The sequence below is a fragment of the Phalaenopsis equestris genome, unplaced genomic scaffold, assembly GCF_001263595.1.
Source record: "Phalaenopsis equestris unplaced genomic scaffold, ASM126359v1 Scaffold000468, whole genome shotgun sequence".
Classification (NCBI taxonomy): Eukaryota; Viridiplantae; Streptophyta; class Magnoliopsida; order Asparagales; family Orchidaceae; genus Phalaenopsis; species Phalaenopsis equestris.
The window spans coordinates 1,039,658-1,067,073 of NW_018164909.1; the positions used below are offsets into that span (position 1 = coordinate 1,039,658).

At 32.1% G+C, this 27,416-nt stretch overlaps 1 protein-coding gene across 1 annotated transcript in view; it reads left to right on the plus strand.

Annotated features, from left to right (window-relative positions):
* LOC110027913 (E3 ubiquitin-protein ligase BRE1-like 1) overlaps positions 1–27,416 on the plus strand; it is a 47,239-nt gene that overhangs the window by 15,426 nt on the left and 4,397 nt on the right. Inside the window, exons 13-19 of the mRNA XM_020729552.1 lie at positions 7,877–7,953; positions 9,724–9,918; positions 10,060–10,132; positions 10,385–10,471; positions 14,632–14,769; positions 14,836–15,038; positions 15,113–15,278. Of these exons, the coding sequence (XP_020585211.1) occupies positions 7,877–7,953; positions 9,724–9,918; positions 10,060–10,132; positions 10,385–10,471; positions 14,632–14,769; positions 14,836–15,038; positions 15,113–15,278 (939 nt within the window). The remainder of the gene's footprint in view (positions 1–7,876; positions 7,954–9,723; positions 9,919–10,059; positions 10,133–10,384; positions 10,472–14,631; positions 14,770–14,835; positions 15,039–15,112; positions 15,279–27,416) is intronic.

Below are 27,416 nucleotides of genomic sequence, written 5' to 3' on the forward strand. Positions count from 1 at the left end.
TGACCAGATTTATTAATAGTATTCATTTGATTTGGGGGATAGAAGTGCATTTATATAGTTTTCATAGTGCAAAGGATGACTCTTGAGTTAGAAAAATATTCAAGGTTTCTAATACACACTCTCACTTTAGACTAATTCAAGTAGGTCGATAACCACTTCAACTTAGGTTTAAATTTTAGCCCAAATTGATCACTACCGCTGAATGACATGATATTTAAGGTTTGGTCTCCAAGACTTAGTCTGCACTACGATGAGTGTCAAGTAGATTTGTCTCCCCCTTAAATGATCATGTGTTTCTGTCACTAGAAGATAGATTAATTTTTTGATGCATAAGGGAATTTTTATTTAATTTAGTCCGAAGGTGGGCTTGACCATGTGATAGATTGTGATCCTCCAACTAATAAAGATGCTTAGGTTTGTTATGGCAGTCCTATGCATTCTCATGTTGTGAGTAGTGTTTTCAAAATAATGAGAGACGTAAGGTTTTCTTTCTACTTTATTACGTAAAGTGCAAAGTAGCACTTTTTTCTGACGAGCGTTTATGACTTGTATGCTCATATACATATATTATGCGTATACATTAGTTATTTAATTAAATAAATTTAAACTACATCAAATAATAATTTTCACCAGAAGTAATATATTAATGAAACTAAAAAAAAGGATAATAATGCTACATTAGTCATATAATGATACGCTCATTGGTATAATTTTCCTCTATTTAAAAGTCAAAAATCATATAAATAAAGTTGTGATCAGAGAATACTAATAAATTAAGTATAGTCATGAGGTTGAGTGACCAAGTAGGAATTGGGTGGCAGAGGTAGCATGATGTCAGAGAGTGTAGTATAAGATATTGAGAAACATTCTCTATATTCTTGTGAGCTTGAAGCCATTAGCGACAATAAAATCATTTAGAAGTACAAAAATAAAGTACTTTTAGCAGAAAAGAACAATGGATAAATGAGGAACAACTCAAATGACTATTTATAAATAATGATGTGAAGTGAACGCTTGTGCTTAGCTATAGTGATATATACTGAATCAATTTATGAAATATGAACCGATATTTCCTTTTGAGCTTGAGCTGAACGCATTGCACTACAATGCAGCTCAACAAAGCAACATGACTTGCACTTTGCTAGGAGTGTATATTTCACAGACAAACAATGTATAGGGCTAGCGTATCACTTTTCTCGTAGTGTGTCCTTGAAATGTGTTTTTATAATCTTAGTGTGACACATTTTCATATCCACACCCACTTTTTCGGATTTGAAACACGCATATATGTTCTTATTGTGTGGAACTTTTATGAACATGAAATTCAATTTTATCATCGATGATGAGAATTTCACGCCCATGATAAATGTTGCTCTTTTCTATATTGCCTATGTGAAATAGTCATACTTGACTGCTCTTGCATGTTATCTAGTTCCCATTTTGATGGTTTGTTTCATAGTCAAAATTTATTGTGATTTCTTCCCCCCAGATTTTGCATATAACTTGCTACTTTTTACTTGATTTAAATAACATTAATATTTACCTACTATTAGAGGGGAAAATTTTGTCTTTAGGTTCAAGGACTTATTCTCTTTTTTTTTATTAAAATTACAATGAATTCTGGAGGACACACATTCCTAGTTATGAAGACTATTTCTAGTCAAAATCTTAAGCTTAGATTACAGCTACTGCTATCCGTTCAACTCACTACAAAGAGTCAGCTTATGTGATTGTGTTTGAGTAGATCTTTTAAGTTTTAATTTTTTGTTACTTCTAATCTATCCATTCCATCTAAAGTTTTGGCGTGTAAGCTGTTGCTACTTCGAACATGTCACATTTTACTTTTTTTTTTAAAAAAAATTATTTATGCTTTAAAGGCTTTCTAAAGGACTAATGTTGATTATTCATATTGTTCTTGTTGGTCTTATGTGAGATTTTTTATCTTGCTTATAAGGATCACATATTTATGGTTACATACTTTAACTTAGAGTTCAAGAATATTACTTTTTGTGTTACCTAATGAACATTCTCCTACGAGGAATATTCAACATGCTATAGATTTTATTGTGGATTTATAAATACTAAGTTATTACATTCCAGGATAAAGTTTTGCTTAAGAATTAAGTAGTTTGACTAGTGTAGTAAGGATTATTGCTAGAGTTTGAGTCCATTTGTTGCCTCACTTTTTTGATGTCTTTCTTTTCGTATTTGTTAATATTAATATCAGCAACGTGATCACTATGAAGCTTAGAATTTTTAAATCTATATTTGGGCTACATGCTTGACATAATAATACATAGGTAACTGTATTTTTTAAAAATGATTTTGAACAGTGGTACTATCATTGAGATTCATCTCAAAGATGAATGAATGGAACACTACCGGATGGTCTATATGAATGGTTTGTCATTTCTTTGAATTGCCTGATGCATCTAATGCTTTCTTGAGATTGATGAGTTATAATTAAAACAATTCATAGATAAATTATAATTTAATGATATATTGATTTACAGCTCATTTAAGATTGAGCATCTTGATCAGTTTGATTAAGTATTGCATAATTTAAGAGATGAAAAGTTGTATATCAATATTAAAAAGTGCACATTTGTGCAATCGTAAGGCATATTTCTCAAGCTTTGAGATAAGGGCATTTTTTTACTGTTAAATATGTTTATTCTCATTTTTTATCATCCAACTTTGAGATATATATTATTGCCTAAAACAAGTTTAGTAAATATGTCGATTGGATTGAATACCCTTATGATTGCACCCCACACCCATGTCTTGAAACATGCATTTGACATTTAAAATAAATTTTATTCATTATCCCAAATGCAGTTAACTGACATTGATATTATTGTGTCTTCTTTCAAAGTACTCAAGATTATTTCAGATTTCTTGACTTTTACATGATTTTTATAGTCATAAGGATATGTCATTCTTTCCTTCTGTTATCTTTATTTTTCAGGAAGGACTTTGCATCCAATGTTCTTTTAGCTTGATTTCATGATTTGGAAATGCGTGCTATTGGCATTTTAAGTCACATTTAACGAGATAAACTCATACATTTGATTGAATGTAAGTTTTACCATCTACAGTTAGTAAGGAAATTGCTAGTATTGTAAGGAATATTTGTCAGTGGTAGTGCAAGCAAAGAGATGAAAATAAAGGCATCATAATGTAGTTTTTCTAACACTAACATTATTTAAAGAAGATCTATACAATCACCTTGCTTATTATGTAATCAAATTGCCTATTTTGTAGTTCTTTTGTAAGGATATCCACAATTTCATTAGTAGTAGGTATATAAGATATGTAAATCAATTATTTCTCAAATTCTTTCTTTGATTTAACTTCTAAATGTCTTATTTAGTATAATGGGCGAGATTATGAGCAATCACAATTTTTGTTTTGTTATCATAATATATTTGTTGGTGGTGAATTAAGAATTTTCCAATTCTTCCATCAACACTGTGACCCACAAGCTTCACAAATCCCATGTGCCATTGATCTCTGTTGTTTTTACCCAAGACACTTTGTTTCGTGCTTTGCCATATAAACAAATTACTTCCATAAGCATCAAATAGCTGGACATCAATTTTCAATCAGTTATGTATTGGCTTATTCTGCGTTTGCATAGACTTCAACATGTAAGTAGTTTTCAATTGCTCTTATTTTGATGAATCATCAATTTATCCTTTGTTTAAAGAATGCCTTACTTGGATCTCACTGACTCCATTCCCAGTAAACGTATAAATGTCCTCATGTCTTCTATTTTGTATTCCATATTAAGACATTCCTTCAGATTTTTGTAGTTTGTTCATCTATTTTATCACCTTTTAATATTGTGTTTGACTTAAAACAATTATGATAGTTTTTTTTAATGCCTTTTTCTTGAATGTGTACAAATATGGTCAGTTTTGTTTCTGACCAAATCCATGGTTGGGTACAACTTTTCCAAATCGTTCAAACTCTTTGGAGTGGTAGAGCTGTGTAAAGATCTGTTCAACTTGCAAACCTTTTTTTTTCACCATGTTACGACTTATGTTTTAACTTCTAGACTTTTTCATTAAATTTCCATTAAGAAAAGGATTTTTTTTTCATTCAATTGATGTAGAGGCCAATTAAAATTTGCGGCTATGAACCAAATAATCCAGGTAGAGTTAGGGTCTGTTTGGGGCAGCTGCAGCTTATTGAATAATCTGTTGATAGACTGATTAAAAATAATATGCTGACAAGTTATTTGCGGTGGCTATTATAAATTTTTATTTTTATTTTAAAGTCAGACCGATGCCAGAAAGCTGCCACAACACCTAGATAAGTATGGTGTGAAAACTATATTTTCAGCGTTTTGAAAACGCAGTTTACCCAAACAGGCCAGATGCATTTTCAAAACGTCACCGCACCAAATAAGCTGCCCCAAACGGACTTTTAATCTTGGAAATTGGAGCGAAGGTTTCTTGCTAATTTATCCCAAATGTTGGTGTAAACCCTTTTGCTACAGGCTAGCCTTATTCCTCTCCATACTACCATTAGCCTCGCATTAAGTTGTAAATACCCACTCACAATCTAATACCTTTATGTCTATGCACGTTTACAAAGCATCCAGTTATTTCATTACAAGTCATCACCATTTCAATTAATTCAAGACCGCCTCAATCATGCTAGGTATAAACAACTTTGATATTTATTTGGAGATCTGTCTTTGGATAAATATTTAGCAATGGATGTTGGTTGCAAGCTTTGACTTCTTGTCTAATGGCTATAAGGAGATCACAATTTGAATTATTTGAGAGAAATTTAGTCTATAAACTTTGTTGGGGAGTGATTCTGCGTCCTTTATCCCTTTCTTGAGTCCTCGAGTGTAGATCTATAGTTTATGTGCATGAACAAGTTGTCTAGCATGCAACATTACTACCTCTTCTTGCGATTAATTATTGTTGGGATAAATTTTATTGGGATGCCCTTCATTTTTCGTGTTTTAAAAATAAAGTTTAGGGATGAGAGAACACTTTTTGGTGGTAAGCAATCTGAACTTGTCCAAAAAAAAAGAAAAAAAAAATCATTCTTTACTTTTTATATTGCATGAAGGAAGTTTTTTTAAAAAGGGTTGTTTTTGGAGAAATTAATTTTTGTTTGAGGATTATAACATTTGTGATCCTTTTTGTTTTTTCGCATATCCTTTGAATATACTTTTTTCAACTCTAGGATTAAGTTTAAGGTTGAAATTGGTTGTGTGTGTGAACAATACTTGTACATTGAAAAATTTTTAGAGGTAGATTTGAATTAATACTATTAGTGTATATGGTGCTATTAAAATAGCATCCCTCTAACGATATTTAATGAAATACTGAAAATAAATTGACTATAGGGAAATTTTTGTAAATTATTTTCACTTTCAGCTATTCCATTTTTTTTAATGGTCTCCAATATATTGATTAATGTAAAATCCCATTTTTCTTTCTAGAAAAATTTCAAGTATATATTAATATATTTTTTTCATTATGAGATCTAAATTTAATAAATTTTGAACTAAATTTCATCCATTTTGTAGAAGTTGAGAATCGTTTTTTACTTCAATTTCACTTTCATCAAATAAAACTAACACAGACTAATATGATCATCCATAATGGTTACACTATTTTATTAATCATGATGATAATTTTAGAGGAATCCCACACATCACTGTGGATCAACTAAAACAATTTAGAAATCATGTTAATGTTTTGTAGGATTAGCACCATGATGGCATTTTTGATAAACGTAAAATTCAATATCAGAAAGAAAACAAATCAAATTTTTAAAGAAGTTAGGAAACAAATGTTTAAGATGTGAAAAACAAGATTCGATAGTCTAAGATGCCAAATCATCATTTGTTTAAGAGCTGATATTGAACTAATACCATAATTTTATTTACAATTTTATTGCTGAAGGCACCATCATCATGGTTGTAAAAACCATGAATCATTCTAGCACAACCAATCACACTCCCTGAGTTCTGCTTCTAAAATTCACAATGAGTAAAAGACAACAAGACAACAAGAATCTTTATTTAGTTTGTTAATTAAAGTTGTAGTTTAGATTAGAAATATGAAGGACGAAATGAAGGGTTTATTTGTTAGGGATGATGATTTGCTTTTTTTTCACATTGGGTGAAAACGTGCCTTTTGCAATCTAACTTTTTTACTTCTAGAACGATGTGATTTATTGCCAAATAACGGTTAAAGGAGGTAGTATGATTAGATGCCTTTGTGTTAAATTTTCTAGAGAGCAGAAATTTGGCTATGGATAGAGCATTGGGATCATAATGAATTCTTTTTGCAAGTGATCCACTAGTGTGAGTAGATAAAGAGTTTGATTTTATTAAATTCAGAAGATGATCCATCTGCTCCTTACTGAATGGAGTGGTTGACACTTCGTTTGTGTAGGAGGATTAAGTGGAGGTTGGTTATTTTGCTCTTCTACTTGATAGATTTTTCATTGATCTTTCTAGAATTTTCTGGATCATGGCATGGTTTATTATAATGATAACACCTTATTGATGATTTTTATCTTTGCATTTTAAAGTCTTTGTTTGAACATGAATCAAATGCTAGTGGAGTGTTCTCTATAGGTACAACTATTCCAAGTATAGCATTTCTGGGACTTTCTATCCTTTTATTTCAACAAATACTTCATTAATAGGTAGTAGAGGTTGGCGACCAGCAATTCTTCCCCTGAATACATCAACATTTAGACCTTCTAGAAATGTTAGAATGATCTTTCACCATCCCTTTGTTGTGATTGCAATTTGTTGATCTTCATTTATAATCATTAAATTGATCCAATCCTCATCATAGGCTTTTCAGAGAATTGAAGTATGGCCATTTGATCTGGGAAATTTTAAAATCTGCAGTTTAGTAGACAACTAGATTACCTATAGCTTCTATCTCTTTCCTTTCTAGGAGAAAGCATTAGAAAATTTTAGCTATTTCATCTATTGCATGTGCTTTTGAACGAGGTTGATGGTTTTCTGATGACCTTATCTTTAACAAGTTAATCCAAGGGCGATTTCCCTTTTTCTTGCGCTACTATAAGACTTGTTTTTTTGGATTCTTTTCCTTGTTTACTAAGATGTATTATATTGTCTTGAAATGCGGTAGGTTAAAGAAACATTATAATTTTTCTGTTTTATAACTTTATACTGTTTTAACTCTGTCCGTTTATTTAATTTGTCATTCAAGGTGAAATAATTTTCATGCACATTATATTATAAGAGCCAGTGCATTGTTAAACAGCTTGGTCTAATATCAAGACAGTGTAAAATAAACTTAATTAGCAAAAAGTTGGTAAGCTCAGCTGGGAAGCAATTTTACTGCAAGTGAAATGAAGAACAAAAGTCTTCTTATCTCTATGATATGGAGTTATTCCCTGCCTTTCTCCTTTGGCTTATGGCTTTACTTCTGAGAATCTAGAAGTTTTCCTTTTTTAAATTATTTCTTTAAATTCAACAGATTGCAATGATTTTTGGCAGCCATTACTGATTTGGGTGTTTTGGGGAATGATTTTTCTAGGGTTATGTTGTTTTTGATAGTTTGTATTTGTTTGAGATTTATCCTTTGCCAAATTAACTGAGATTGAGTAGAAACGAGCACTATATCCTTTTTTCTGTTATATTATGTAACCATGTGGATATCTTGCATGATGTTGCTTTCCATGTTTCTAAAATTAAGCTACTGATGTTTTTTTTCAAATTGCCTCATCTCATTTTTTGTGTTATGTAAATTTAATTAAGAAAATATTTATTTTGAGTTTACTTGATGCTTTTGCTTTGTGTCTAGAACATATGCTCTTGCATTTGAGAGATTATAACATACTATGACATTTCATAGTGTAGGTTGGAGATTTAAGAGAGAGCGAACAAGAGTTGAAGCTTATTCTGGAGATGTATCGTCGTGAATCAACAGATTTTAGGTATAAAATTTTTCCTCTTCCAGGTCTCTAGTTTGTATTTCTTGCATTTAATTTTTCATTGGGTCCTGTAAGTTCTTCTTACAGATGCATCAGGTTTTCAGAACTGGGGAGTTAATTATTGTATTTTCAGTATTCATTTTTACCAAAGGAAGCACCATCTTGGAAGTAGTTGAACCGCATTACTTTAAATAAGAATCTTTCCCTTTCATTTGCTTTCTTGCTTGGATAAATGTTTTTATTATGTTAATTTCCAAGTTTGAGTTCTTGCTATGCATCACTGTTCTCTGTGAAAAATGGGTGATCTGACTAAAGTTAATCTGCTGAGCTTGTAAGCTTGGATGTGGTAAAATCTTGTTATGTTACATGTTTGTTTCTTTGTCTTTGTTTTCGGAGAGATACTAGACGGATAGTATTAATGAGGGCCCGGAAAAATTGTTTGTAAAACTATCTTAAATTTTTAAATTAATCATAACTAGAGCACAATTTTAGTTTTAGTTAACTAGGGTAGGATGATTATGAGTAAAGGATGACGTAAGGCCAGCTTCAGAAAAAAATTTCAAATAGGACTAAAAAAATATTCAGCTTAAAGCGTGGCACAGACAATACTCGAACTTTTGTGGCCATCATAGAAGCTAGGGAGCATATCATCTGTGTTGACGCTTGTTGGTGAGAACTAAGGAGATGTATCATCTATGTTGCAATTTTTTTTTTTTTTGCAACTTGCAACTCATTTTTAATTTATTATTTATTATTAACTTTAAGTGATGATGCTTTCATGTTATAGTTATTTCATGGTACTTTTTTGGGTAATTAGATCCAGGTCTTTCAAAACTACATTACATCAGAATTTTTCCCCTTAATTGTTTCAAGTTTTCAAATATTTTTATATAAGCCTTGCATGCCCAATTTTGAAAACGTGTGAAATTTTTTCTTAAAATTTGAGGACCTATGAAATTTGGTACCTAGTTGTCTGAAGATGAGGGACTTGCATGCCAGTAGCTCATGTATATTGCTTTGAAAATTTCTAATTTTCTGCACAGTTCATGCCCTTTAATCTCCCCTACCTTTACCTCTCGCATTACAAATATCTAATTGCCTGCTGAAAACGTTCCTCAGTCCTCCCTTACTATTATTTTTTGATGTTGAGATTAAAATGCTTTTTTTTGATATAAGCCATTTTGGAGTTGGCCCTATTGGGTTTCATTGATAATCAATTTATTTGTGAGTCATTCCTTTTTCGTAGATCTTTATTTTAGTTGTTACTTTCTTTTAAAGTTAGTGTTTATTCTTAGGGTTTGTTTGACAACTAGTAGGATTTAACATTGTCAGGATTTATTTAGTGATGCAAATCCTGATTTAGTAAATCTTAAGGTTAAAAATCTGAAAATTGTTTGATATGACAATTGCTTCATTTTATTAAATCTTGATGGCTGTTTGGCTGTTTGTTTCAAGATTTCAGATTTCTGACAAGTCATTAAATCCATTAAATCATTTGAAGAGCTGGATTTGGCAAATCTTGGAGGTTATCAAAACAGTAGGATTCAAAAGTCCTCAAAATCTGTTTGCTAGGGTTTTAGCTCAATGTTATCTAAAATAGGACCAGCAAACAGTCCCACAGGAACTAAGTCCATTCATAACTACTTAGTGTTGGCATCATAGCTTACTGGAGGAACATGTCATGTTGTTGTAGTGATTATGACATAGTAGTGCATACATATAACATTAACATGGTACTGGTCAACCAATTATAATTTTTTTTTCATTATTTAGGGATATTTTGGAGTCTCGTGATCAGGAATACAAGGCATGGGCTCATGTTCAAAGCCTTAATTCTTCCCTTGATGAGCATAGTTTGGAAGGCCGTGTAAAAACTGCTATTGAAGCTGAAGCATTATCTCAACAAAGACTTGCCACTGCTGAGGCTGAGATTGCTGATTTAAGGCAGAAATTGGAATTTTCTATGAGGTATAGGCTACAACTTTGTTGCTTTATTTTTGAAAAAAAAAGATGGTATCTTTATTTCATTGTTCTAGCAAACTATCATAATTTTTATCTAGGCGATTTGTTGTTCAAAACCTTTATTTTTTATTTTTTAAACATATTCAGGGATGTAACCAAGTCATCCGAAAAGTTGAACTCCAAGCATGAGGAGGGTGAAGCCTATCTTTCTGAGATCGAGGTCCTTTTCCTTTTATCATACCTGATCAATTTATTTAGCAGCACTAATTTATAGAGTGGTTCTAGCACTTGAGACTCCTGCTAATGTAGCGTCTTTGGAGGGGGGTTGTATTTAGTAAAACTGTATTCCATTTTAGAGACCTTCACTGAAACCTCTGACTGCTGAGTCATAATAGGGGCAACCTAACCATTCTTCTTGGGATGTATTATGCACTGAAATTCACTACTTATATCTGCCTTCCATTACATGCAGAGTATTGGACAAGCATATGAGGATATGCAAACCCAGAATCAGCTTCTCTTGCAGCAAATCACGGAAAGGGATGAATACAACATTAAGGTACTACTGGAAGCTTCTTTTAGTGCTGTTATCTTGGGCAATCTCCTATTTTTAATCTTTAGAGCAGCTTAAGCAACGAGATGGAGATTGTTGAAGAGCTTCCAATTTTTGAATAAGAGCTCATATTAATTTTATATCAAAGATAAATGTGCTATCTACAATATAGATTTGTGTGCCCTGCGCTTTACTGTTTTGGACATTTTTCTAGGATTTGTGGCATAAATTAGTGTTTGCATAGAATTGTGAGGTTTAATGAGGTTGGTTATGCATACGTGTATGGGTTCTTGATGTTTGAAAAGTGAAAACTCACAAACTTGGTCTCAGAATTTTCATTAGATAGCTGTTTTGGGTCCTTATGGTTTGCAACTATTAAATGACTATTTTAACCTTTGGTCTTATTTATATTTCAAATGCTTGCTGCTTGGCTTAGTGAAGAAGACTTGAGCTATTTTCACCAAGGGTGAATCCACCTTTGATCTTAATCTATGAAGTCCGTAAAATTCCTAGAAATAATAAGAAATTACGACTTCATTGAGACTGGATTCTTCTATTAGAAGTGAGCTACTATCGCTAGAGATGGAATCAGTTATTTACTTCCTGAGACCCTTTATTTAATAGAATTTTTCTTCTTGAGCAAACAAGTACAAAATACTTAATTTTTGACATTGGGGTACATGATTTCTCTTTTTCCGACTTATAATGGAAAAATGAGCTTATGGATTATCTTTTATTGCGATATTTTCCTATCATTGCTGCACCTCACAAACAACTGCTCACATTCATTTGTTTTATTATCGGTATTTCTGAAGTATACAATAATACCGCACCTTTCCTTGCTCTTTGTGTGGAAATGCAGCAGCATTCTAGGAATCTACACTGGTCTCTATGATTTGGCGCATAAGCTATTGCATGTTTGAAGAACATTATTCACTTTTGCTTGTTTAAGAAGTGTAGAATGACTTTGATTACTTTTATTTTTTCAATCTTTACATGATGATGTTCTATTTGTTCGTCTTGTAGTGTTGTAGGTTCCTCTTCCTTGGGATTGCCCCTCCTCAAATTCAGATTTTTACTTCTATGAGAGGGTCTTTTGCCCCTCCTTAATATTAGTTTTGCCCCCTCCTGAAATATTATTTTGCTCTTCGTTGTCCTAACCCCTCCCATATTGGGTTTAGAAAAAAGAGGCCGGTTCCACTCTTGGTACTCTATGCAGAGCGTTTAATAGTTCCCATGAACATCTTCCATTTTTATCTTGTTCATGTATATCTTTTTCTCATTACCTGTGATAATTTTTTTTTGAACTTGAGTTCCACCAAAGTTCTTCATGGAGAAATGTTATAGAGAGAGAGAGAGAGAGAGAGAGAGAGAAGTGTTTGTATGATGCACCGATATAGAAATGAGGAGACTAACCTAACAGTCCCCTAAGATTTATTTAAAATATAGGTTATAAGTACGCATAAAATACAACATTATAATACTATATTTTGAAAACTTGAAAAGTAATTTTATCATTATATAAGTTAAATAAATATGAAATTAATTCATAAAATAATAACTTTATTTTAATTTCTCATAATATTTTAAATATGTTGAAGTTTGCTCAATATTTATTACCTAATTGAGCTAGGAATAGCTACAGGATATTGTAGATTATTTGATTGTAGTTGAGAAAATTAATTATTTATCAAAAGAAATAAAAAATAAATAGCTACATGATAGTCACCTAACACCTCTATTATTGAAATTATAGGACATGCACACATCAGATACATCATTATCATACTATATTTTAAAATCATAAAAAGTTTTATTATCATACATAAATTCAATAAATATGAAATTAATTCAGAAAGTAATAATTTTTTTCTTGATTTATAATAATATACAAATATTTTGAAGTTTATTCAATAATTAATACTTAATTGAGCTAGGAATACTACTTGAAATTGTAGATTATTAGTTTGAAGTTGGGAAAATTAGTTATTACTTAAAAGAACAACAAATAAATATTATAAAAAAGGATATGGAAGAAAATGAAATTAGTGTTAAGTGGCCATTAAATTATATATGTAATATGTTTCAAAATTAAAGTTTATTATGCAGGACATGCATGCTCCTTAAGTTCATTTTTATGAATTGGACATTTGAATGGCCATATACATATATACAAAAAGGAGGCAAAGTGAATCAGCTGTGGGTCTGTTTGGAGCAGCTGCAGCTTATTGAATAATCTGCTGATAAGCTAGATGCGGTAGCAATTACAATTTTTTATTTTTATTTTTAAAGTCAGACCTCAGTCAGAAAGCTGCCACCGCATCTAGACAGATGCGGTGTGAAAAAGCTGTTTTTAGTGTTTTGAAAATGCATAAGCTGCCAAAACACAGTTTACCCAAACAAGCCAGGTGCGTTTTCAAAACGCCACCGCACCAAATAAGCTGTCCCAAACGGACCCTGTGTTTATTTTGCGCCCACACATACAAGCATACACGCACACACCAACAACAATATCGTATACTCACACACACCAATATCACTCATGAAAATTACCATTGGGACCACTTTGCGTTGTTAGTATATGGATTGGTTCCATGTCAAAATTGCAGTGTGCTGTATATTTTTATATGAAGCAATAGAGTAGCTGTATTGCTTTTTTTTGTTGCGTGCAACACTAAATTAGAGCATAACCAATTCTTGCTTTTCAATGGTTTTCCAGAGAACATCTTTTAGGATTTGAGGATGAAGTTTATTGATAAATGAAAATTTTGAACCTTTCTAAAAACAATCCACAATTATTGATGATTATTTCTGAACAATATATGTGAAGTGAAAAATTAAGAAGTAATCTGCAGTATAGAGTATGATTGTTTTTTTAAGGGCAGGGTTTACACTGGAGGGTAGTTAAGTAAGCAAGGGAGTTTATTAATTGTGTAGTAGGTAGGAGCAGTTTATGAATTTTTTTTTGTCTGACAAGATCATACTTTGACTTTGTTAACCATGGTGAATTTCATCTAAGTTCAATTCTTTCATCCATACAGTGTGCCAAATAAAAAACTTGTAATCTGTTGAGCAAGGTTCGACATTCCTTCGGTCTTATGAATGGAAGATCTGTGAGTCTCAACATTATCTTAATTGTCAGACTACGAATGTTGAGAATCCATCTGAGTATCTGAGTAACTTTACCAATCGAAATGCTTAGAGGCTCCAGTGAATCCATCTACCCACTCATCGAAATATCCGTGAAACTTGATTAATGCGTGCACTTTTTATTCAGATAGAAAGCTGTTCAAATTTTAATTCATGCCATGGATTTCTGCTGATCCGTCTCCAAAAAAATTGTCCAATACTGTAAAAAGGCCAATTTATTCACTTTAATGATACACGTTAGAGGATTGAGGAGCTCTTAATGTGTTTTTTCAGGAGCCTATGTCCAAGTTCTGCGAGTTAAAAACCTTAATAATTATCCATCAAGCTCCATTTACTTGATACTTAGTAGTTTCTTGGAAAGAACTACAGAGACATTGGCATCGAAGATTAGATGCTAGTAAATGAAGCAAAAAAAAACAAACTCTTGTTTTTATCTTGTTAGGTGCGTGGTATCTAAATATACAAGATGATGTATGCTACTTGAGCATTTTAGCTGGTAACTGGCAAGTGGCTCTGCTAGCATCTTATTGTTCTTATAATCATAGAACTATATAATATTTAACGGCTAGAGGAAGTAAAGGTTTAATGTCTACCCAGCATTTCTTTGATTACGTTGACCTAGTGTGAGGCGATATAGTCAAAACGTACTACGTAAAATGACCGGTTGAGTAAAATAGCCAGTTAAGAGTTTATCACACTTTATAGGTTAATTTTAATAGCCCGTGGAAGAAATACTTGTGTTGTACAAAACAGAAAAGTTAATTGTAAGGGCTATAATTTTAATGCATAATTTTTTGTGTGCACCTTGGCCTATATTGCAATTTTTTTCTCTTGAAGACTGTTTATGTATGGTTATGGTGCATGGTTGCTTTGTGCATGTTTCTGAGGCCAATGTTTGATGCTCAGACCTCTGGTTGATTTGATTTTTTTTTCTTTTGGTACTCTATCGAACTTATTAGCTGTTATTTTGTTTTTTTCTTTTTTTTTGGCACATGAACTAATTGTTTATTGTTTAGCTTGTAATGGAGGGCGTGAAAGCAAGACAGATGCATGCTGAAGTTTTAAGCGACGTAAAATCCATAGAAAAAAAACTTCAGGAAGGCAATTCATTGGTGGAGCTTTATGACCTTAAAAATGCACGATTTGATGAGCAGGTATTTCTTGGCAATAAACACAAATGTGAATACAGAGATGTTACATTAACTTGCATTGTTTTACAGTTGAGAGTTAAATCAGATCAAGTTGCAAAACTGGTTGAAGATGGGTGGCAAAGTTCTATTGCACTGGGTAATGCACAAAGGAAACTAGCTGATGTGCAGAAAGAATCTGAGTCGTTGCGGCAGTCTATGAAAGAAATACAAATGCAGGCCATGAATAGCAGATCGGAGATCACAGAGCTTTTAATCGAACTAGAGAGGGAGAGGTAAGTAAAATGTTCAAATATTGTATTATTGAAGTATATGCCTATTATAACTGTATGTTTTCTGAATTTGTTAGGTTCAACAAGAAGAGAATAGATGAGGAACTAGAAACAATGACAATAAAAGCTGCAGCACTTAGGCAGCAAACTGATGGCTCAGTCTTATTGGAAAAGCTTCACCAAGAGATAAGAGAATACAAAGGGATTCTCAAGTGTCGTATTTGTCATGATCGTCAGAAAGAGGTAGGCATTATTGTTGGAGGTTATTTTATTTTGAAGAACATTTTTGTTGCCATAATTTATATTTTTGCATGCATGTATTGTTGAGTCTTAAACCTTTTCCTAGCTCTGGCAACCTTGCTTCATAGGAACATGAAAGGTATTTTGCATGACCTGAGGGACTTGAGATTCTTAGGTGGTTCACTTGATGAAGGCAAAAATGTTATTTGAAACTTAAGAATTTACACCTTTTTTTTTCTTATCTAATATGTTAATTACAATTTTGGTTAAATCATTGTTGTTTAAGGTGAACTTAGTGCTCGCCAAGGTCTAAAAAAAGGTGGACTGAGGTGAAACTATAGTCTTGACAATCTCTTAGGTGAGACATCACTTGGGTATTGTATATTTGAGCAAGACCCTTAACATGATTGGAGAGATATGTGCTAATACTTCTAGCTCGAAAGATGAGTTCACTTTGACTGTTACAATCGGATATGGGCAATGTGAAAGACACAATAGAAGTTGGAGAACAATGATGTACATTTGATAAAAAAAGTTCGATTAAATATTGTTGAAAAGATTTGAAGTTTTAGAGTAATGAAGTGATGACTTCGATGAGATAGAGAAAGAGATGAAGGGGTACTAATTTAATGAGCGGGAATAGAGCATGGGTGATGATATTAGAGCATATAGTAGCTAATTTAAATAGTTCCTACAGTATGCATGCTACGAACTTAGTTTGATAGTTTAAGTTATTTTACATGTCATTTGTGTACTTTGTTTAACATAATTCATTCAACAATGTTTGGTTACTTTAAGTGCTATGAACTTGAAAGTGTATTGTCTTAGGACATAAGTATAATGTGATAATCTTTATTTATTACATTCTAGAAGTACTCTGCAAGATCTAAATCAACATTAAATGAAATATTTTTTTTTGTAAAGTCTTACTTGAGTTAATGATTAGTTTGCCTAAGGTTTTGGGCGTCAAGTGAACTAATTGCCCTGATCTTGCTTAGGACATGTGAAATAGTAGATTGAATGGAATTAGGTTAACATGATTTTGTTCCCTGGTATTTTTTTCTTCTTTCATAGTTATACATTTTTCTTTGAGATTTGGGAAGTAATTTTTTGTTTTCTTTCTTCATCATGGAGGACTACACTTATTCTTTTCCTTGTTATTTTCTTTCTCTATGTTTATAATTTTACTATATTCTACATGGAATTTTATTTCTTGTTTGTTTGGCATGATATTTTGACAAAAAAATGCATTTATGTTTTGTATTATTGCTAGGATAAATTAGACTAGGTTCTTGAAGTAGAACTACATGTCAGTGCACACATTTGAAAAGCTTTTATTTTGGGTCATTACGTTGAAAATAATTATGCTAAGATACTTCCATTGATAATTTTTTAGATAAAAATATTTGAAATATCATGACCCATTCCCTCCCCTCTTTTCTTATTCATTGTTCCTGCCTTGCTTTGAGGTCATGCATTTGTTCTTAACTTTACATTTGTATGAACAACGAACTTATCAGATTCACATTTTCACCAGCATATAAATAGAAATATGCAAGCTTACATGGTGTCACTATATAAATTGCACAAATGGAGAGTATATGAATTTTCGAATTTATAAGTAGTGAGCGAGCTTGTAAAAAAAGATGTTTAATAAATTTCAGAAATTTTTTTATTTTTTAACCTATCAATTTCGGATAATGAGATTAAAGATTCAAAACAAATGGGTTTAATTTTATTATTTACCCACAAAATTGCGTTCTATTAGATTTGATCAATAATTCTTTAGGTTAGTAGGTGAATTAAAACTCTAATCTATAAAACTAAGATTCAATTGAGTTTATTTAGGTGGTCATCGATTAAACGATAGAGTTAATGTCCCTAAATCATGGGGTTGTGTTTAATGCCCTTTAAATTAGTAAAATAAAGGGAGTAATAGCTTTAATGAGTAGGGTCTGATCCGCCTACCAAATACCATTTATTTTCTTGTAAGATTACATTACCCAGACATGCCTAGTTGTTGTAGTTAGCACTCTCCCTCATTTCCTCACCCATGTTTTCCACTCACACACATCCACTTTTCCTGTGCACACCAAAAACCACAAAATTTAGAGTAAATTTATTTTGAGAGTAAATTTATTTTTTAACAAATATCATTTAGTCTTATGTACACAAATGACCCACACACTTGCTCAATTGGTCTGTTCTTCAAACTCCCTGTGCACTTATCTATATCCCTCGCAACCTTCGATCATGCCCCTCTACATTTCCTAATCTCTCTTTATGTTGCTCTTCTTCGTGTTCATTGATATCTCTACAACCCACTACCTTTTCTCCCCAAACTCTACTCATCCCACACAAATGAAGCACACACTCGCTCGATTGGTTTGTTCTTCAAAATCCCAGTGTACTTGTCTATCTCCCTCACAACTTCTGATCATGCCTCTTTACATTCTTCCCAGTATGTTTATATGGCTTTTCTTTATGCAATAAACATATTCTCATTCATTGATATCTTTACAACCGGCTTCTTTTTCTTCCCAAACACTACTCAAATCCCACACATCAATGCCTTACATTGTTAAAATGCATTCATCCTCCCTTTGAATTTTGTGTGTCGTTGACTTATAACCCTTGCACCTTATCATATCTCTTGCCAACTCACATGCTTAAGGGCCACTAATTCCCTTTTCACGTAATTGTGCACCTTAACTCCCTCAATCATACCCTCTATTATGTCATTGCCCCATTTTCCCAAGTTTGAACACTTGTTTGGAACTCAACTACCTCAATTTTGTCCCCCCTCTTCGCACCACATCCTGTGCACACCATCATGCTCGGTAATCCCTCATCCCTCTACACTTAATAATCACAACTCTCCACTTCCAATTTTTTGGTGTGATTCCTGCACGCTCTGTAGCTCACACATCGCCTTGTATGACACTAGCTTGTTAATGCATGGGCCTGAGAACTCAAAATTCACACCTCAGAAGCTCTCAATCTACTTCACCACATTTGAGCCCCCTTATAATTTTAATCTTCTTTTGAATTCTTAGAACATAAATGTTTGAATTGAAAGAAAACTTGAACCCTCTGTGCCCATTGTTCTTTTGATCAGATGAAAATTGGAAACCTCTATTACCATCAATTTTTAGTCTGGTCGGAGCTTGAAGTCCTTTGTATCAAGTGAATCTTTTAACCATGGTTTTGCTCATCTCTGTTGATTGTTTGGTCCAGATATAGGGAGATATTCATACTTGTGGTTTAAGTATTGTCAATGCATGTAATACCTTAAGTCTTTCACTATAGAGGAATTGCATGTTTTCATCTTTTAAAACTAGTGGAATATTTAAAAGAATTGAATTTGCAAAACTGAATTAATAATAAATTTTGGAAAAGTGCAAAGTAGTGCAGGTAAGCTGTAGTTTCAAGTTAGCAACATTTGCCAATTTTAGGTCTTATTGGAGTTTGACGAGCTCCACATTGAATGCACGGAAGCCATAGTTTGAAAGTAGTTGCATTTGTTGATCTTTGTCATGATTGGAGTTTGATGACTTCTGCATCTGTGGAATCTTTGATTTGGTTGGTGTTTGAAGTCCTCTGCTTTTGTTGAATCTTTGACAAAGTTTTACTTACCTCTATTAATCTTTGATTCAGGCTCAACGAAATGAATTGTTATTATCGGTACATGAATAAAACTTAGCGGCGAACTTATTGTTGTTAGCTTGCCATAAGTATGGCTTCGACATTGTCTCCATACCCATTACCTCCAACTAGAGGTAGGTCTTTTGTAAAACATTCGACAAGGAAATAAGATGGACAATTTGACATTCGTTACAATGTAATGAGTCCGAAGAAAACTACTATATTGCTACACTATTTTTAATTTTCATGATCATATCCGTAGAATTTTATTTCTTCACCCAATGCTAAATTCTATGGATATGATCTTGAAAATTAAAAATCCAGCATGATTATGTAAATAGAAAATACTTGTTCAGAAAATAAGACCCTATTATTTAAGCCTTACAGAAAGAAGAATTTTCTTTTAAGATACTTTTTGATAGTCTTAGGAGGAAATTTCCTATTGAGTCTCTAGAAAAATACACTCAAGATTATGGAATCTATCAGAAGTAGATATCTGATCTCTTCTCTGGAGAGGAGAAATATATAATGTCACAATTACATAAGAATTAATTGCCAATGATGATATGGTCGACTATTGGGAAGAGATAAAACACTAATCTTGCTGAAATCCGTAGATGTATGAATTCATGAAATCATAGCTCGTTTCGTGATTTAATAAAAAACATAACTTATTTTCCAAGATAGACCTCAAATGTGCTTCTCGACATAACCCAACATTTCACTAATCCACCTTATTCTCTCCCCTTTTGTTCCTAACAACTTAATTTCTTCTTCCACTTCGTTGATTCCATGCCAAAATCCTTATGGAAGCTCGCGAACCAAGTCCGACGCTTGCTACGACTATCATAAACGAAAAAGGCACAAATCATGGTAAACATCAAAACAAAAACACGAGCAAAAGGATGTTTAGAATATCCGTTAATGTGAGTTTCGTACCTTTTGATTTTACTTTAGAGTTTTATGCTGAGAGTTGTGGCTTCTCTGGTTGTCGCTCACCCTTCTGTTCTCGCTTTGGATCGCGCCTGTGCGAATTAGGATGAGTGTCAGTGAAAATTTAGTCTGATCAAATTGTTCTCCTCTTTTGCATCTCAGTTGACCTTTAAAGAAGGGTGGGGGGGATTCGGGATGTGACACTGGAAGCTCTGGATGAACCTTAACTTTATGCTTAACAAAATTTAGAAAATTATAGGGCCCTCCATATTGCCATGATGTATTCTCCATATCCTCCTTGACCAAGTCTCATGATACTATTGTTTGCCCTAAAAGTTTCAAGATGGGTGAATTAGTCCTCATGGTGTCAAATACCTATGAAACCAAATTAGAAATGATTCTTTTTTTATTAAATATGTAAATGATGGAGGGCCCTAGGCATAAGTTTATGCCTTTTGTAAATGCCTAGGCATATAGTTTATGCCATTTGTAAATGAGTACTACCTTAAAAAATTTTATACATTGTTGGCTAAGCCTTTGCTTAAGCATGCCAAGCCTACACACCCCCACACACACCCCCACACCCCCACACCCACACACTCACACACTCACACACACACCCCCACACCCCCACACCCCCACACCCACACACTCACACACACACCCCCACACCCCCACACCCCCACACCCACACACTCACACACTCACACACTCACACACACACACCTACATACATGCATGTTTGTGTCCAAATTATAATAGTTTATTTTTTCATGGACTACCATATTACTTGGGCCTGATCATGGACTATAACCATAAGCAATGATATATCTAATCATTTTTTTCTTCAACGATAATTCCTACTTAAGTGGTGGACTTGACTTAGTATTCATGAAAAAAATTATCAAATTAAGTCAATAATTCAGGCAAATAACGCTTTACAAAATCGACATCAATTTCCCCTGCAAATGATGGACTGTCGATAAAAGATTTATGAGGGCATCAGTAAAAAATATCCTAAAAATGAAAAATAGATCCAGAGAAGGATTATGAAAATCTATCAAGAGCAATTCCAAGAATTTTTCAAGGCTCCAGTGTTTTTTTTTAAGTGACGAAGAAAGGATGTCACTTGACGGAGAATTGTTAGCCGACAACAATGTCAAGACAACAAAAAGGGATTGGCCAGCTTAAAAACAGAAGTGGAAGCACACTAATTGAGTAACTTTTATAAAGCTACAAAAGTTTTGCCCAAATTATTAATATTCTTCCTTCACAGGAAAAAAATCTAACTTTTATAAAATAAAAGTTATATTATTTGATTCTTCTGAACTCATTGGCTATTCAATCAGTGTGTTCAGTTAGAGTGCTTAAGTTTTCGTGTCTAGTATTCTCTTATGTGCGCTTTTCTATCTAGTGTTTGCATAAAAGGTTCCATCATTTAAGTTTAATAAAATTTTAGTTTTATTATTCTAATTTCATTTTATTTCCCAAGGCTAGCTGGTATCAGAGCCATGCCAGGCTAAACAACGTGAGAGAGTTCTAATGAATAAATTTTTATAATAATATTTTCTGCATTTTCTGAAGTAGTAATGTTATGACAATAAACCTTTGACTAGTGGTAAGATTATTATGGAAGATAATTTCTGGTTGTTGCTATTCTTGTATGCACCTATTTCTTTTTTCCAAAATTTTTGATTTTTTCATCGCATTTATGTGTATGACCTGCATATGTGTGTGAATGACAGTAAATCATATATTATGTTGATAAACTCACTAATCTTTGGGATAAGATATTTGAATAATTTTTTTTATTGAAGTAGTATATGTTTTGGCATTCCGAGAATGCAGGGGATGAAGTAAGCCTCATTTCTCTTGTATAACAATGAGAAACACTATTCAATAAAAATTTTTTGAACCTTATTGCATATATTATAACACTATTTTGTTTCGTTGCAGAATATAATTATGATAACTTTTCCATTAGAGCTCTCTATTATCCTCTTCATAACCTCGTCTTCGAATTCTAATATGAATTCTTCTATTTTGACTAGGTTTTTCTTCATAAGGCACAATTAATGTCGAAATGGCAGAATACCCTCTTAATGAGTAAGAATTAAATAGATGGGTCTATTACTGAAGTAGATAAATCCCATAACTATAGAATAAGAATTTTTGATTTTGAAGGATAGTCCTCTATCAAGACTTTGAACAATTAGAGCTTTCAAAATAGCTCAATTTATGTGAATAACTCTTGTTTGGCTTGTTAAGTAGCTGTGTTACAATTCTTTTGTTAAGCAAATGAACCGAACATGAACAATTTCTTTTCACTCGGTATTTAAACGAGCCAAGTCCGAACAAAGATTTGAATGGTCGTGTTTGACTCGTTTTGGCTTGAAATAATTAAATTATATATATAAACATACATAAATATATATATATAATTGATGAGTATTATTTTTAAATAATTTAAATGACAACAAAACTAGATTTATGATTAATTAAAATTATTAATTTTAAAAAATAAGATAATAATATATTAAATTTATCTAAATAAATATTTTAATGCAAATAACAAGATTTAAATCTTGACTCTATTTTTAAAATGAACATCGTACAGTTGCATGATTAGGGATGTCAAAACGACTCTCTATTCTCGAAGGGCTCATGTTCGGCTTGCTAAGCCAAGAACACATTTTTTTCGCTCTATATGTTAACTAGCAAACTCATACAAATGTATTTTTTAACGAGCCGAATACAAGTTGAGCTTGGGCTCAGTCAAGTTCGACTCTTTTACACCCTTAATCACAATGGATCGGGTTGAATGCATCACTAGTTTGTTTGAGAGATGGTAAATGCGTCAACTGAGCTCAGTTTTTAATTAGTGTTATTGAAACTAATATGTGCCATGGACCAGTTTATTTCAAAGCTTTTCTCAATTTGAGTCTATCTTTGACGGATGTCAATCTCTTTGAAGCCGTTAAACTTCAATTATAATTACATGGTTATGATTTCTTCCTAGGATCAAAATTCGTAGCTTTGGTAATTAGAATTCACTTTGGAGTTCTAAATACTTGAAATCCCAATGTCAAAAAGGCGGTTTTTTCAATTGAAAAACCACTTTAGTTGAAACCAACATTTTGGATTCCCACGTTCCCACTAATCGAACTATTAGATCGAACGAGATAACCTTTCATGAGTCAGGATTATTCAATCCGCTCCGACTCCTAAGCCAATTATAAACTAAAACATCAATCAGATAATCCAAACATATGATGAAATTGTTGAAGTTCGATTCATTCTGAGGAGATCGATAACTATTCCTAGAATCTCGATCCAATCTGAAAATTTTGTTGGCTCATTGTCATCATATAAAGATGCCAATAGAAGCTCTGCAAATGAATGGCAATCAAAATTTTCATCCAATGCGAGAAAATCGTCCTCCCACTCCCACCCTCTGCAATATGAGTTCTAGTTTTTAATGAATTAAGCGGTAGGAAGTAATGTGAGTGTTATTCTCATCCGATAATGTCATCAACCTCGCTATAAAAACTTCAAGTAGTGGTACAGGAAGACCACCACTGAAGAATTTCGTCTTGAAATATGTGAGATGCATTTCAATCACATGCTTAGAATAAACAAGCAAGGAAATGTATCATTTCCTTTGTCCTTTGGTTCACTTAACATTATACTAATCAAGCTTAAATCGTTATGATTAGTAAAAAACAATGAAATGAGCAATGAGAGGTAATTGAGTCACCATATCCTCTCTTGAAAACTAGAATTAGCAATGCTAAATTTGAGGGCCTTGAGTTTACGGCCTTTGGTAGAATCAACACTAATGCTCCAAATATGAAATTTAATACTGTAGTAAAACGTTTAAATTTTACCAATAGTACTACACAAAAAAATTGTTAAAAATAAATTAGATTGGCTTTTGAAAAAAATTAGAGGACATTAAAAGGCCAGTTCCTTAAAAAGGAATCACCTTAGAAAAGGAAAAAATTTACTCTCGCTCTATATATGCATCCTACAATTTAATCTCCCCCTAAACTTGATCTTAATATATGATCACATTATAGAGATTTAGAGAAGTTAATTTCTAAATGGAAAGAATGATCTTTAACCACTATGGAGAAAAATTTAAAAAAATTATCTACCGAAGATGAACTCCTTGATAATCAAGTTGAGGACATAGCTGAAGTTTTTTTGAAACCTTCATACTACTGATCCCTTGGAAATTAATGAAATTAATTATCTAAAAAAATCCCTTGAAAACACTATTATAATTCTTCTTCTTCTACGGATGTCAACTTTGGCGAAAGCATCAATTGACATTAGAGGACATATAATGCTATTGGTTTATTTGTTTGCAACAAAAATGGCAATAGTGATCATCAAATTCGTGAATATGCTATCATGACACAAGTTAGGCGATATACCTCTCCACTGACAGCAAGGATGATTGGCCGTGGATTTACTTTGGTGGGGTAAATTTTTGACAGATAGTCAAAATGATGATATTCTAAGCGAGAAAAGTTTAGAATATCCCTCAAAACCTAATGATGAAATAGTCGTCACTTTGATAACTGCAATTCGTGAATATTTCACAGGAAATATCTCAGACCAAGGAGAAAGAACTGGGCCTTTTCTCCAGAAGTTGAGATGTCCCTCACTCACTTTAGATTGTAGAATGATATCTTCTTAGCTAGAGTAAATGATATTATCTGATTCTATTTCAGTAATTTGGAAACAAAAATTTATCAAAAGATTACCTAATTTCTTGTGGAAAAGGTATAGAGAAGCCTTCAAAACAACCAAACAGTTTATATTCCTTGCAAAATTTTTACATATGGAAATCTTCTAACCACTTGCATCAAAACTGGCATTGAGCTTTGTGTTGATATTAAACTTAATAATTAGCTCAGAAGAGAAAGAATCGTTTAGAGAGTAATTTGAAGAATTCTCTGAACAATTTGCTTGCGACATTTTCAGGATTACCCCATCTCAAAAGGAAAAGCGGATTATTCCCAAGACAAAGAAATATAAAAGGAAGTCCTTTAAATCTTTAACCTCTACTTCTAATTCTCGAAAGAAGAAGAAAGAAATGAGGTGTTTTAAGTGTGAATGATTATTCTAATTGTTGTACTGCCAAGAAACTTAATGAGCTTAAAATCTATGAACCATGTTAACTAACTCAAAGACCACTTCATCTGGGAAAGTAATTTACGAGTCATCATCTTTTTTATCAGAAGATGAAAATCAAAGTTTTTATAGCTATAAAGGTTGCAACAATTCCAATTATTATAAAATATTGTTGAAATGTTAGAATTACTTTGCATTGACATATCAATAAAAGGAAGAAATCATGAAATTTCTTCCACATATTGAGGATATCTCTACTAGATATAAAGTCCTTAATTTTTCAGAAAAGGCATAATGATCGAGAAAATATAAGCAACTATATATACTTTTTAAAAGAAGCTTATAAGATAGCTGTTGGAAAGCAAAAGGAAGTCACTGTTACTATCTTATAGCTGAAATTAATCAATTAAGAAATAAAATTAAGATAACTAAAAATGACCAAGAAAAAGTTCATAAATGAACGATTGATATTGAAACCAAATAACATTAATAAAATAATTTGAATAAAGAAAATGTTCATTCAAAGTAATTTCATCAATATGAATAAAGAAAATAAAATAATTTGTGTTATTGCTAAGGCACCCACCGGAAGCGACGTGCTGTATAACCTGAATACAATGAAAAGTGTGCAAGGGCCGCTACACCGGCGCCCGTGTAGTGTCAAATAAGCAAGGGTTCCCACATTACGGACGAATGCAGGTAAAAAAATTATTCCATGAAACTAATATTAGGATAGGATCTTGAAATACATGTACTCTCAATGATAAATTAATGAAATTAGTTGATATTATGATTCATAGGAAAATTAATATCTTATGTATTCAAGAAACTAAATGGGTTGGAGAAGAGGCTAAGGAGATTGATAATTTAGGTTTTAAACTTTGGCATTCTGGTTAGTCACAATAGAAATGGTGTAGGTGTAATAATAAATAAGAGTTTGAAAGATAATTTTGTAAAAATTAATAGAGTTTGAGATAGAATTATAGCTCTTAAAATTATCTTTGATACTAATATTTTTAATACTATAAGTGCTTATGCTCCTTAAGTAGGTTTAGATACAAGGTCTAAAGATAAATTTTGGAATGATCTAGAAGATTTAATACAAATGATACCCTCTTGAAGAAAATAATTTATTGGAGATTTAAATGGACATGTCGGTAGAGTCGTAGAAAACTTCAGAAATACTCATGGTGGCTACGATTTTGGAGTAAATAATGAAGAAGGTAGAACAAGGTAGAACTATTTAAGGTAGAACTATTTTAGATTTTGCTTTAGCGTATATTTTGTTATTACTAATATTTTATTCATGAAAAGAGATGAACATCTTATTACTTATAAGAGTGAATCTAATAAAAAACAAATTGATTGTTTTCTTATGAAAAGAAGAGATCGTCGAAATTGTAAAGATTGTAAGGTCATTCTAAGTGAGAATTTAAGTATCGAACATCGTTTATTAGTTCTAGATTTTAAAATGAAGAGTTGTAAAATAAAGAATACTATGACTCATCATCGTAGAATTAGACGTCGGAGCCTAAAAGACATAAATAAAATTATTTTTATGAGTAAAATTCAATATTGCAAAATTTGGGATATTCTTGAAAAAGAAAATTTTATGTGGGATAAATTAACAAACACTATTAAATAAATAGCAAAAGATGTGCTTGGAGAATTAAAAAAAAAATTTTTATAGATAAAAATAGTTGGTGGTGGAATAATAATGTGCGAGAAAAGATAAAACATAAGAAGTTATGTTATAAAAATTGGTTTAAATGTAAAAGCTTAAAGAACATGAAAAAAATATCAAACGACCCGCATGGAGTCTAAAAAAACAATCCGTGACGCTAAAAATTCTGATTTTAATGATCTTTATAATATATTAGATACTAAGGAGGGTGAAAAATATATGTATAAACTAGCCAAAAAAAGAGAAAAGAAAAGTAAAGATTTAACTTAAGTGTATTAAAGATATAAATCAAAAAGTACTTTTCTTAGAAAAAAATATTCAACATAGGTGTGTGAGTTATTTTGATAATTTTTTTAATGAAATTTCTAAAAATATGATTGAACTTAGTGATCTTAATATCGTGAATAATAATAAAATGATTCATTTTTACCGTCGCATTAGTAAAAAGGAAGTTGAGGAGGCTTTAAAGAAAACCAAGGAAAATGAAGAGTGGAAAGTCTGTAGGACTTGATGATATCCCAATTGAAGTGTGGAAATATTTAGGAGATTTGGGGGTTTCTTGGCTTTCTAAACTCTTTAGTATTATTTTAAACTCTTTAATATTATCTTTAATATTATTTTAAAAACTAAAAAGATGGCTGAGGAGTGGATGCACGAAGATTGTGCAAATTATAGAGGAATTAAGTTGATGTATCATACTTTAAAGTTATGGGAGAGGGTAATTAGAGGGTAATTGA